General features: G+C 40.0%; 1 protein-coding gene across 1 annotated transcript; it reads right to left on the bottom strand.

Annotated features, from left to right (window-relative positions):
* Positions 1-3,242: 3,242 nt before the first annotated feature.
* On the bottom strand, positions 3,243-4,184 carry LOC115068728 (olfactory receptor 14K1-like). The gene has a single exon (XM_029559609.1). It carries the CDS (start codon positions 4,182-4,184, stop codon positions 3,243-3,245), a length of 942 nt encoding a protein of 313 aa, XP_029415469.1.
* Positions 4,185-12,199: the final 8,015 nt, after the last annotated feature.

Below are 12,199 nucleotides of genomic sequence, written 5' to 3'. Positions count from 1 at the left end.
CTGGAGGTACACTGTGGTAATGTGCTCTTTTGGGAGACAGAAAAAGCAGTTGTATTCAACTTTGAGTTCAGTGTCCAGAGCCAGAAAAACTATCAGTTTCCAACAGAGTTGAAATCAGTGAAGAAAAAGCAGGTCTTCCACAGTCCCCCAAAGGCAAGATGGTGAGTACACGCTGCACTCCTGTTTTCTATTGAAAGAGAAAATCTGGAAGTTGGAATTTTTTTCTCAGTAGAACCTATAATGCCTAGCTGAGAAGATATTATGCTATGAATTCAACTAGAGTACCGTATATTCTTACCTGCATTGGGAATTTTCAGTAATCCTATTTGTCCTAAATGTTGCTGTTAAGACAGTGTCCTCATGGAGAAAAGAGGGCCTGAGAGAACAAATGGGCCAACTTGGTTTAAACAGCATAAAATTTTTCAAAATAATATTTTGAGGATATAGACCTTAAATCTATGACATAGTAAATAAATGAAACATTAATTTATGTGCATAGAATGTCAAGAGAACTTAAGTACATATCAAAACTCAGTATCTGAAGATTCAGATATCCAAGCAAGTAAAAATTAATGCAATACCCACAATCATATTGAAGTTAGCAATAGGGTAGAAAGGAAGGCTAGATATCAAGCATCTAACAATATATCAAAAGAAATGTAATGCTCGGGGCTGGAGAGATGGCTCAGCAGTTAAGAACACTGACTGTTCTTGCAGAAGACCCGGGTTCAAATCCCAGCACCCACATGGCAGCTAACAACTGTCCATAACTCCAGTTCCAGGGGATCCAATGGCCTCTTCTGTCCTCCACAGGCACTGCACAACACGGGTGCACTTCCCTACATACAGGCACTACACGCATACACATAAAATAAAAATAATAAATAAAAATTTGAAAGTAAAAAAAGAAATATAATGTAACTAAGGTGACTGGATGAGAAAAATCACTAAGTAAATTTGAATGAAATTGGGCTTTTTAATATTAAAGAATAACTATGATGAGGGACTGGTAAAGGCACTTTCCACCAAACCTGATAGCCTGAGTTCCCCTCATGGGACCCATGTTTTGCGGAAAGAAAAAACTCCTGCAAGTTGTCCTCTAGCATCACATTCATGCACACCATACCACATATGTATTCACACACACATACACATATAAATAAACTGTAATTGATGAAAATATTGGCTTCTGCAAATGTCTCACTGGACCTATTAGGATAAGGACCTCTTAGGACCTATTAGGATATTTCCTTCTTTATCTTCTTGCCGAACTGAAACTGAAAAGCCAGTGGCTATTGCAAATCATCCAATTATAGATTGACTCTTTGTCCCTATCCTACAAAATTCACATGGTGAAATCCAAACTCTAATATGATATTTGGAAATGGGAATTTGGGAAAGTAATTAGATTATGAAGCTGGGGTCCTCATGAATGTAATCAGTGCCTTTAGAAAGTGAAAACCTCTAATCCATGTGAGGAAATGAGGCACTGTCAATATGCAAACCACAGAGGACCCTCACCAGAACAGGCTATGATGACCTTAGATATCACATGTCATGCTTTGGGAGCTGTGTGAAATTGACTTGTTAAGCTACACAGTCTCTTATCCTTAATTAGGGCATCCAAATCTGACCATGAAATATCTCCAGCTTTGCTGTCCCTTTACACCCCACCAAAGTAATATCTGTTTCCACACACCACATATCAATTTAAAGCATAAAACTCATTAACATGTAAACAATGCATACTCTCTCCAATCTATTCTGTAACATGTTTAGGCTGTTGTTGAAGGTCACAGAAATCAGTCTTCTAAGAGTTGATCTCACTCTAAATGCTTTAATAAAAGCTAAGCACAAAATTTTCAGTTGATATTTTGGCTTTCCACAGAGTAAAATTAATTTGCTAAATATTTTACAAATAAGAGCAATAAAACAAAATATAAATTTGGAAACTAGATTAAAAATAGCTAGCCATTAAAAAGGATAATTTTCAGCTTGAGAGATTGCTCAGCAGTTAATAATTTTCATAACTAAAATATCAACAATAGTCACCAAAACATGAATTGAGAAACTACTGAATTGAACATATCCAAGATGTACTTTTGCTTTATTAGGACTCTCAAGGTCTGGGTTCAAAATGATACAGCTCAAATAACACAAAAATAGAAACTAAAACCAATGTATCAATGTATCAAATTTATTTGCTTATGAGTTATTACATTAAAATTATAGATTTTCTCACATACAGTGCAAATTCTGAGAATAAGAATTATGTACATTCTTTTCAATATTTTTAACTTTATTGGTTGTAATGTGTGCATATTTGTTCATATGAGAAATTATTATTTATAGTCAAAATTTAAAATGGTTTAGGCTAGATATGAGAAAGTATATGGGCTCCAATTGAGGTGGGCTAGGAGAGGGTGCCAGTGAGTATGGGGTTGATTAAGATTATTTGAGATGTTCTACATGAAATAAAAAATTCAATAAAAAAGCAATTAAAAAAAAAGTTGGTTTGGGCTAATCTTCCTTAGCAACTGCTTTTATTGAATTAAAAGTTACTATTTCTCCAGTTTTGTGATGTAGAATTTCCTGCAAGTCATACTGTGCTCACATTCTGGGGATGTGGGGGGATGGAGAGAAGCCTGCGTTCCATTCTGGGGGCTCTAGTTGAAGATGTGTTTCTGCTCTCATCCACCCCAGAGGCTGAGTTTATTTTGTAGCTGTGGACAAACTTCCACCTTCAAAATGGACAATATGACCTTAACCTCCCATGGGCATTTATTTCTCAATTATTTTAGCAAAGTCTTAACAATTTCTCACTTATTAAGGATTGATGTGATTTTTTTGTGAACACTGGGGTAATTTACCTATTCCAAATACATTATCTTACATGTGCAAGGTGTCTTTTCAACGTAAAGAAATGCACTTGAGAGGTCTCAAATAGTTTGAAGAGGACAGCTTTCTTACAATATTGAAAAATCTGCCAGTGTTTCTGAGATTAGAATTGCACACATGTATTTTAAATAAAAAAGTACCCAAATCAGTCAGGTTTTGAGATTATTGTACTTGACTTGGGAATATGAACTTATAAACAACTTTCTAGAAATGTAAGTCAACTATTTATCTACATTCTGACATTGAACACTTTACATATCATAAAGAACATGTATAATTGGAAATGCAAACAAAGGTGTTCATATAAAACATTTTTTGTAGCCTTCCTATATATTGTGACTGTTTCACCCTATAGAACCATAATGATCTAGTTTCCATAAAAAGTTCAACAAAGCAGCTTTGATTTCCTTATTCCTTAGGCTGTATATTACAGGATTTATAGATGGAGGCATCGCAGAATAGAAAACAGATATTAAAAAGTCCCAAATCTGTGGGGAATCAGGAAATGGTTTCAAATAGGCAGTGAAAACTGTGACTAAAAATGTGGTAACGACTATGAGATGGGGTATGCAAGTAGAGAAGGCTTTTGACCTCCCTTGTGACAAGGGCATTCTCAGCACCGTGTTGAAAATGTAAACATATGAAAATCCTATGCACAATAAGCAGAAACATCCATACACAACTCCAGTGAGCACACTAATGTCAACGATGACATGTATCTTTGAACAAGAAATCTTCAGTAGAGAGGGGACATCACAGAAGAACTGTGGCACTTTTCTAGAGCCACAGAAAGATAAAGAGAAGGTGCCATATGAATATAGGAACCCAAAGACACTTCCAAATAGCCAAGAGGCAGCTACCATTTGCACACAGATGGCCCTGTCCATGATGGCATCATAGTGTAGCGGGTAACAGATGGCCACGTAGCGGTCATATGACATGGCTGTGAGGATGGAAATTTCAGTTGCAATAAAGAAAACCACAAAGAAGACCTGACACACACATCCTGGGAAAGAGATAGTGCTCCTGTGAGACAAAGAGCTAAGAATGAGCTTTGGGACTGTGACTGAAATGAGGCACATGTCGACAAAGGACAAGTTCTTCAGAAAGAAGTACATGGGGGTGTGAAGACACTGGTCCACAGTGACAAGCATGATGATGAGAAGGTTCCCTGTGAGGGACACCAAGTAAATCAGCAGAAACAGAAAGCCCTGGAGCACCTGGAGCTGCTTGCTCCCAGGGAATTCCATCAGGAAGAAATCTGTGTCCAGAGTGTGGTTGGCCATGTCACCTGCTGTTTACCTACTGTGAGACAAAGGAAGGAAAAGACACATGAGGAGCTCATGTTGAGCCTTCCTCTTGTCTATCAATGCACTTTTCTATATTTGCCACTGTGTTATGTTTATAAAACATGGACATTTTTACATTGCTAAACTCAAGCAAGGTTCTTATGAACTTTTCAATGTGCCATTCTAGTAGACTTTATAATAGCGTATAGGGTAAGAAGTTTATAATATTCAAACAAACTTTATTAGTGGTCTTGCCCTGTTTATTAACTAGATTTCTATATTATTTTCCTGAATTATTAATTGAAGTTACAGATAAAAATGAATGAAAATAGCAAATTCATAAACTCACTGAAACAATGTAATTTGAATCATTTTCTAAATGATCCTGTTTTGAACACTAAGCAACATAAGCACAGAACATAAAAAGTTTTGTTTTGTGGGATCATTTTTTTCAAATGCAAAATGGGAAGGTACGTAAGTCAGTGGAACTGTTCCAGCACTGAAAGCTCAAATCCCTGGCTGTCATTCATAGTATTGTGGGGAAAAAGGCGACAGAGACAAAAGAGTGAAGAGCATATTAATAGTTACATAATTGTATTATTTTACTGAAAAATACAGTAGTGATGGATCAGCAAGAGGACCATATGATTATCGGGAAACAGTAACTACTTGTAATACAACAATCTCTTCTCAATCACTCTCTGTCTCTTTCTCTCTCACTGTCTCCCCCTCTTCCTCACCTTCTGACAGATGTATAAACTTGACTCAAATAATATTTATACTATTATCACATCAAGATGGAAGCAAATGATAACAATAGACTAGATGCTAACAAAATTAGCTATAATAAGTAGAAAAGATAGTGGGGAATAATGTCACAGGGCAGAAATGAACCTTTCAGCAAGGCCAAGTAACTATTGTGAGGAATAATGAAATGCAGGAACCATTTTGTAGAGAATACAGGGTGACTGTTTCTGGGGAGATATCAACAAATATCTACCCACAGATAAAAAACAAATGCCAGATCAAAGTAAGGATACAACCAAAATCAAACAGGGTGAATCAATGAGTTTTATTGGGGTTACGTACAGGAATGTGGATTAGGGGTTACTTACAGGGGCCGAAATCATTCACCAAAAGACAACCACAGCATAGGTGACAGCTCAGAAAAACATGAAATGTAGAGCTCACTACAAACCTTAAAGAAATTGTCAACAGGTTGGAGCATGTCCTTTCCAGGCAGCTCAGTGGGTCTAAGCACCCTCAGGCAGCTCAGTTGTTCTCTGCTTCTTCCAGGCAGTTCTGCTTGTCTGAGGGTGTCACTCTGCAGTCTTGGGGATGGAGGGGCTTACTTACTGAACCTGCTCAAATTTAGGGATGCCTAATGCTCTTGAGTTGTTTATTTTCTGAGTGCAAAAAAGCTTCCCTGAAGGATGGATTACTCTACCTCCTCTTAAAACAGTCTGCTTTTTATTCAGCTTCCCTTGGAAGATGGATGTTTTTAAATGTTTTTCTTGAAAATTGCTACACAGCAGTAACATTAACTGAATTGAAAAATAGAAGAACATTCAAAATACACTTAGGTGTTTAGCTGTACCATTTATTTACTTAAAGAAACCACGTTTCTTAATTTTATCAGCTTACTTTTGCTCAACTTTTTGCATCAAGATAAAAGTTAATGCTTGTTCCAGTTAAGACAGCAGAACTTTGATGATTCCTATATTTCAGGGATGGCACATATGAAAGAGATAGGAAATGACTTTTGCAACTCTAAACCTAGAGTCCATCAAGGCAGATGATGATATATCATCTCATTGTGAAGGATACAACAAACTGATGTTTCTCATTATCACCTATGAGAAAGCTGATCACCTATCAGCTTGTTACCTGTCTGCTGCAGGAAATAGCTGAGATGCAGTGAAGGAGATTTCCTCCCTTAGCTTTCCAGAGTGAGACACAGTGCCATGGATGGAGAGGCCTTGACCCAACACTGCCACAAAATAAGAGATCTTAGCACTCCTAAAGACTATGTGGAAAGTTTTGCTCATTTTATTGTATTCTTAACCATACTCTCATTTAGGTTTTGGGGTTGTTTCTTCCTCTAGATATTAAGCATTGTGGTATTCACAAGATCTAAAAGACCCATTTTCTCATTTGTCTTCCAAAGGCTTATCAGTATAGATACCATCAATTCTAAGAAATAAGTACAACTGAAATAAAAGAATCAGGAGGAAATGATAAAAACATTGAATAATTTTTTTTCTACAACATGATGATCAATGTTTTATAACTTTCTGGATTTTCTTTTACTTATTTGCTTTTCTTCTTATATGAATAATTTGGATTCTGTGACTCCAAAGAAACTTTCATCTCTCAGAGAGCCTTTTTGATTTTATGCTCGTAAGAACACTGATCCAATTCTATGTCTGTAGGAACACTCTCAGGAGTGACTAGGATACTGTGTTTTAGCACTGTTTGGACCCCACAGCAATCCTTTCAGTTTAGAGCTGGTAGTGTTGCAATAATGTGTCTAGAAAAAAGTTCTGAGAATTTAAAAATTATTCGTCTTCATGCACAGGAACAGTGTGAAAAGATATCTTTCAGTTATCTGTATTTGCCTTCAGTATCTTTATTATTTTTTATGCAATATGGGTAATGTATCATTCTTAACATTTATTTATCTATTTATTTATTATGTTTATGAATGTTTTGCCTGCAAGTATGTAAGTGCACCCATGTATGCAATGCCTGCAGAAGACAGAACAGGGATTTGGATCCCCCAAAAAACTGAAGCTATGGATACTCATTACCCACATTATGGATGCTGAGAACCTAATTAGGCTCCTCTAGAAGAGCAGTCAGTGTTCTTAAATGCTGAACCATCTCTCCATCCACTCATTTTGAACTTTTAATCTAGTTTTTACTGGTTTGGGTACTAGATAATTTTTTACTCCTTCTGTTTGAAATGTCACTCAATAGCTCTATGGCCAGATTAAAACATGGTATTCAATTTGCTCCTGTACATCTCAAAAATGACCATATGACAATCATACTATGGGACAGTGCACAAGAAATTACAGACAAGGACTTTGAACTTTGCCAGTTTTCAGGAATATCCTGGAACAAAGGCAGGTATGACTATCTCGCAACCCAAGTAAATAAGAAATCTTCCTCTGCTGGAGAAAAAATGATCAACATTCTCACTCAGCTGGGGACCTTATGAACTTCACTAAAGACCAGTGTGGCAAAAAATGTCCATGGATAAAATAGTGGCCTAAATGTTATGGGATAATCAACTTCTTTCTGATCAGATTTAAGGTCCACACTATATGAGGAAACACACGCCTGGTACTGTGAATCTGGATAAGAGTCCACGGTTTGGAAGCTGTAGGGCCTTAGGGGTAAACCTACTACTACTGTTCTGCTAAATAGACATAGTATTAAGCTGCTCTTTAAATTTTTCTCTTTCTTTCCATAGATTAGTACAGCTCTCAGTCCTCATCAGAGAAGATTCTTTGTATAATGGACAGTGGTTACTGAGGAAACTCACACAAAATCAAATGCGGAGAATGTGTCACTGGAGTGCTCGGCCACAAATGGGGCATCTACAGTACATCCACTCCCAAAAATTCAGAGACCATCAAGGAAAAGAGAGTAGAGATATTGTAAGACCAGTGATAGGGGAAGATTGGAGTGAAACAGTCTTTGGACATAACAGGAATCCTGTACTTGTGATCTCACTGCAGCTGTGTTTGCCTGCAAGAGATCAAGCTATTCAACATTCCAACATCACTTGGGAAAATGTTCATGAGCCCCCACCCCTAATTTAGGTGATATGGTCAGTTGATGATTCTGGAGGTGGAAGAATGTGTTTTCTTTAAGGGTGTAGCTTCTGATATGTCCACCACATTCCACTGGATGCTCCAACACTCAAAAGTATATGGAATCACAAATTGGAATCAAAGGATTTCGTCAACATATCACACTGTACCTTGCATGTATGAACTATATTATATAAGTTCATTTTTTAATCTGGTATTAAGGTGAACACATCAAAGGAAATTTGCATTTTTCATGTTCACATTTTGCTTGAAAGCTCTTACATATAAAGTAGACTTCTCTGCATTTACAAGGCAGTTTACCACCCTCCCCACTTCCATGTCTAAAATCTTATGAAGTCCTAGAATTCAGACTTACCTGGCGGGATTCAAACTGACAGTTTTGGTTTTACACCATAGCCCTTCTAGTACCCATGATGTGGGGAAAAAAACTCAGTGTCTGAATTTATATGGTTTTTACCTTTTTAATGAGGTAAAAAAAAAATTGAGTGATTACTCATAACAGCTCAGGGAAAACAATGTATTGCAGAATAAGTACAATTGTCATGGGGCTGTGACTGGTACTTCATGAAGAATGATTCACCTAGGATATTAGTGGTGTGCATCGTGGTACCTCATGCCTCACACCCTGCACTAATGCTCTGGCTCCTCCTGAAGTGTGTCACTCAAAGTCCTGCCTGGACTCCTGACCAGAGACTCACCACACAGTGTCCAGTGTACTTTGCCTGCTGTCTTACTTCAATTCAAGGAAACACTCACATGTCTAAACTCTAGGTAAGAGCTTAGATTCACATGTGCTTTCTGTGTGTCCATGAATTTAGAGCTGGATAGTTTTGTCTTCTATCCATACACTTGTAAAGCAAATTCTCTCCTGGGAGACCCGAGTACATGTACTCTTCGCTCCCAGGCTCTCTGTGAAGTGTGCTGTGATCTTCTTGGCTCCTAGGCTCCATGTTGTCCTTATGGCCAACCGACAAAACCGACACAATGTCCCTATAAGCTACAGTTTGGAGAATAAAGTTATTTATTTGGATTGCCAATAAAGCTTATGATATATGGGAGGTCACTTACAATGGCATGGACGCCCGTGGGCTCTTTCACTCACATCTCAGCTGAGATTTCCAGATCCATGCTCACCCAAGCACCAGCCAAGATAGTGACTTCCTGCTGCCTCCCCAGCTTTCTCCATGTCTGTCCTTAGACCCACCCCCCAATGCAATTATAGCTGACCAATTGGGCGGATGGGGTGACTGTCTCTCTCTGTCTATAGAGTATCTTAGGGGTCAGGCATTCAGCTGTGGCTAGTTCTTTTGGAGGCTACACCTATCCAACACTCCACCCCTTCCTCCCATTCTCACAGTCTTTTCTGTCATTATTCCACAAAAATCCCGGAGCTTTAGAGGCTGTGATAGATGCAGGGTGATCTTTCTTTTATTGTCGTGAGATATTGAACTCTTGGACCTTTTCATCATTTGCTCTCAAGACATGGCTATTGATCCATCTCAGTGATGTCTATAAAGAAAAATTAAAATAAGCAGTACATCTAAACAAACATAGGTGTAAATACAAATGCTTAGAAGATACTTTAGCAGGTGTATCGTATTTATCAAACAAAATACTTGTAGAGGCTCTCCTCCTGGGGCCTCTAACCTTCCCTGACATGGTTGGACTGGTCTATAGCACCAGATGTGTGTTCCATCCCAAGATCAGACGTTTTCCAATTAGATATTTGTAAGTAGTATGTGTATTAGTCAAGCCATTATTGCACCAGCAGTCATTTCTTGGCATGTCAATAGCATGTAGCACATGGGGTCCATTGTTAAACAAATTTTAGAGAATGGTTCTCCCCCAAACATCTGAATAGCTCCTTCTGACTTCCGGCCATCCATCCAGTGGCAGAGAGTTTTCAGCTTAGTCCCAGCTCTGTCTCTCCTTCTCCCACACTCATATCATGCATTGTCTTCAGCAATATGGCCTTATCGACCTTTACTGGTATACAACTGACATTGGAAACAGCCTTGGTTAATTTGAGGATCTCTAGGATATCTCTGGCCAACAGCTCATAGGGGGGCAACCTACACCTGGTACTGGAATTTTTACTTAACGATTGTAAAGTTTTGGGAGCCTTTGTTTCTGTTTTCATACAGTATTAGGCTGTTGTAGACTTTTTCCCAACCATCCTGGTGGGTATCACTTGTGTCTTCCCCACCATAAAGCTCCCCAAATTTTACAGCTATAGCTGGCCTTTGTTTCTTCCAGTATACTTGATATCTCCCAGGTGGGTTTCAATCTATAAAATACTCAGAGCTTAACATATATTAAATCAGACCTAGACAAGGTCTAACAGAGCATGGAAAGATTTTATTTATTTGTATTGTTTTCTCAACAGATCACTGTTGGGTAACATAGCATGGATAAGAGGCATTAACTTAGTTAGTTCTTTACTATTGAAAAATATATATAAAAGTCAGGAGCCATGAAGTCTCTCAGGCAGGTCACGTGCCGGTCAGGAATTCCAACTCACTGAAAAGTAAGTTTTATGGCTTGGATCTCGTCTGGGAGGTTCAGGAATCAAGGGACGTGAAGTCCCCTCTGTCTCCGTGGATCTCGTCTGGGAGGTTCAGGAATCAAGGGACGTGAAGTCCCCTCTGTCTCCGTGGATCTCGTCTGGGAGGTTCAGGAATCAAGGGACGTGAAGTCCCCTCTGTCTCCGTGGATCTCGTCTGGGAGGTTCAGGAATCAAGGGACGTGAAGTCCCCTCTGTCTCCGTGGATCTCGTCTGGGAGGTTCAGGAATCAAGGGACGTGAAGTCCCCTCTGTCTCCGTGGATCTCGTCTGGGAGGTTCAGGAATCAAGGGACGTGAAGTCCCCTCTGTCTCCGTGGATCTCGTCTGGGAGAGGGACGTAGAATCCCCTCGTCTGACCAAGCCAGACAAGGGACATAGAAGCCCCTTGTCGGCGGAGTGAGTGAGTTGTTTCTCTGTGCACTTTGTGTGTTTGTGTTGGTCGCGACCGCATCCCAATGGTCTGGGGTGCCCGGTATTTTGGAGCTCAATATACATCTGAAGGATACGTGTCCCTGAGACGCGGAACACCAGCCCCGCCGTCTGATTTTATACTTTCACCTTTCCTCCAGAGTCGCAGTAAGCGATACCTTGCTGGTGGTTGTCTGTTTTTGTTATCTATACTGTTTGTTTGTCTCTTTATAATTCTAGAGAATCCTAAAATGGGACAGCAACTAACCACCCCTTTGAGCCTGACCCTAGATCACTGGAAAGAAGTCAAGAGCAGAGCCCACAACCAATCAATGGAAATTAAGAAGAATAGATGGATAACTTTTTGTTCCTCCGAATGGCCCATGTTCAATGTTGGGTGGCCTCGGGACGGAACTTTTGATTCTGACGTTATTTTGCAGGTTAAAGCTAAGATCTTCTCTCCTGGATCAATGGGACATCCGGACCAAGTGGCCTATATAGTCACTTGGGAAAATCTCTCCCTTGACCTACCGCCATGGGTGACTCCTTTTCTCCGTCCTACATGAAGAGTCCCCCTTCCTTCTGCCCCTAATCCGGACCCTTCGACCACCTCCTTGTGTCCTGTTGTGGTAAAACAAAAGCCTGTTCTGCCCCCTGATGAGAGTGTTCCCGCTGATCTGCTGAGTGAGAATCCCCCTCCCTACCACCCTCCCCCGCAGGCCGCTGCGGCTGTTCCAGATGAAGCCCCAGCAGAAGGACCGGAGGTCGCTCCCTCCCCCATTGCGGGGCGACTCAGAGAAAGAAGAGGACAGGGAGATTCCACACACGTCCTGCCCCTCCGACTCGTAGGAGGGGAAGGAAACCAGTTTCAGTATTGGCCCTTTTCTGCTTCAGACTTGTACAACTGGAAAACTCATAACCCGTCCTTTTCCCAAGACCCGCAGGCCCTAACGGCTCTGATAGAATCTATTCTCCTTACCCACCAACCCACGTGGGACGATTGCCAACAGCTCCTGCAAGTCCTTCTAACTACGGAGGAAAAGCAGAGAGTCATTCTAGAAGCCCGAAAGCATGTCCCGGGGGCAGACGGGAGACCAACCCAATTGCCAAACGAGATCGAGGCTGCCTTTCCCCTCACCAGACCTGCTTGGGATTTCAACACGGCTGAAGGTAGGGAGCACCTACGTCTTTATCGCCA

Source organism: Nannospalax galili, unplaced genomic scaffold (assembly GCF_000622305.1).
Source record: "Nannospalax galili isolate Female #2095 unplaced genomic scaffold, S.galili_v1.0 scaffold1110, whole genome shotgun sequence".
NCBI classification, from domain to species: Eukaryota; Metazoa; Chordata; class Mammalia; order Rodentia; family Spalacidae; genus Nannospalax; species Nannospalax galili.
Note: the sequence above shows the minus strand (reverse complement) of the source record. Positions and strands in the feature narration are given on the sequence as shown.

What these genes read in the sequence shown, in the direction of transcription:
- LOC115068728 (XM_029559609.1), bottom strand. Translation starts at nt 4,184, where the DNA reads ATGGCCAACCACACTCTGGACACAGATTTCTTCCTGATGGAATTCCCT.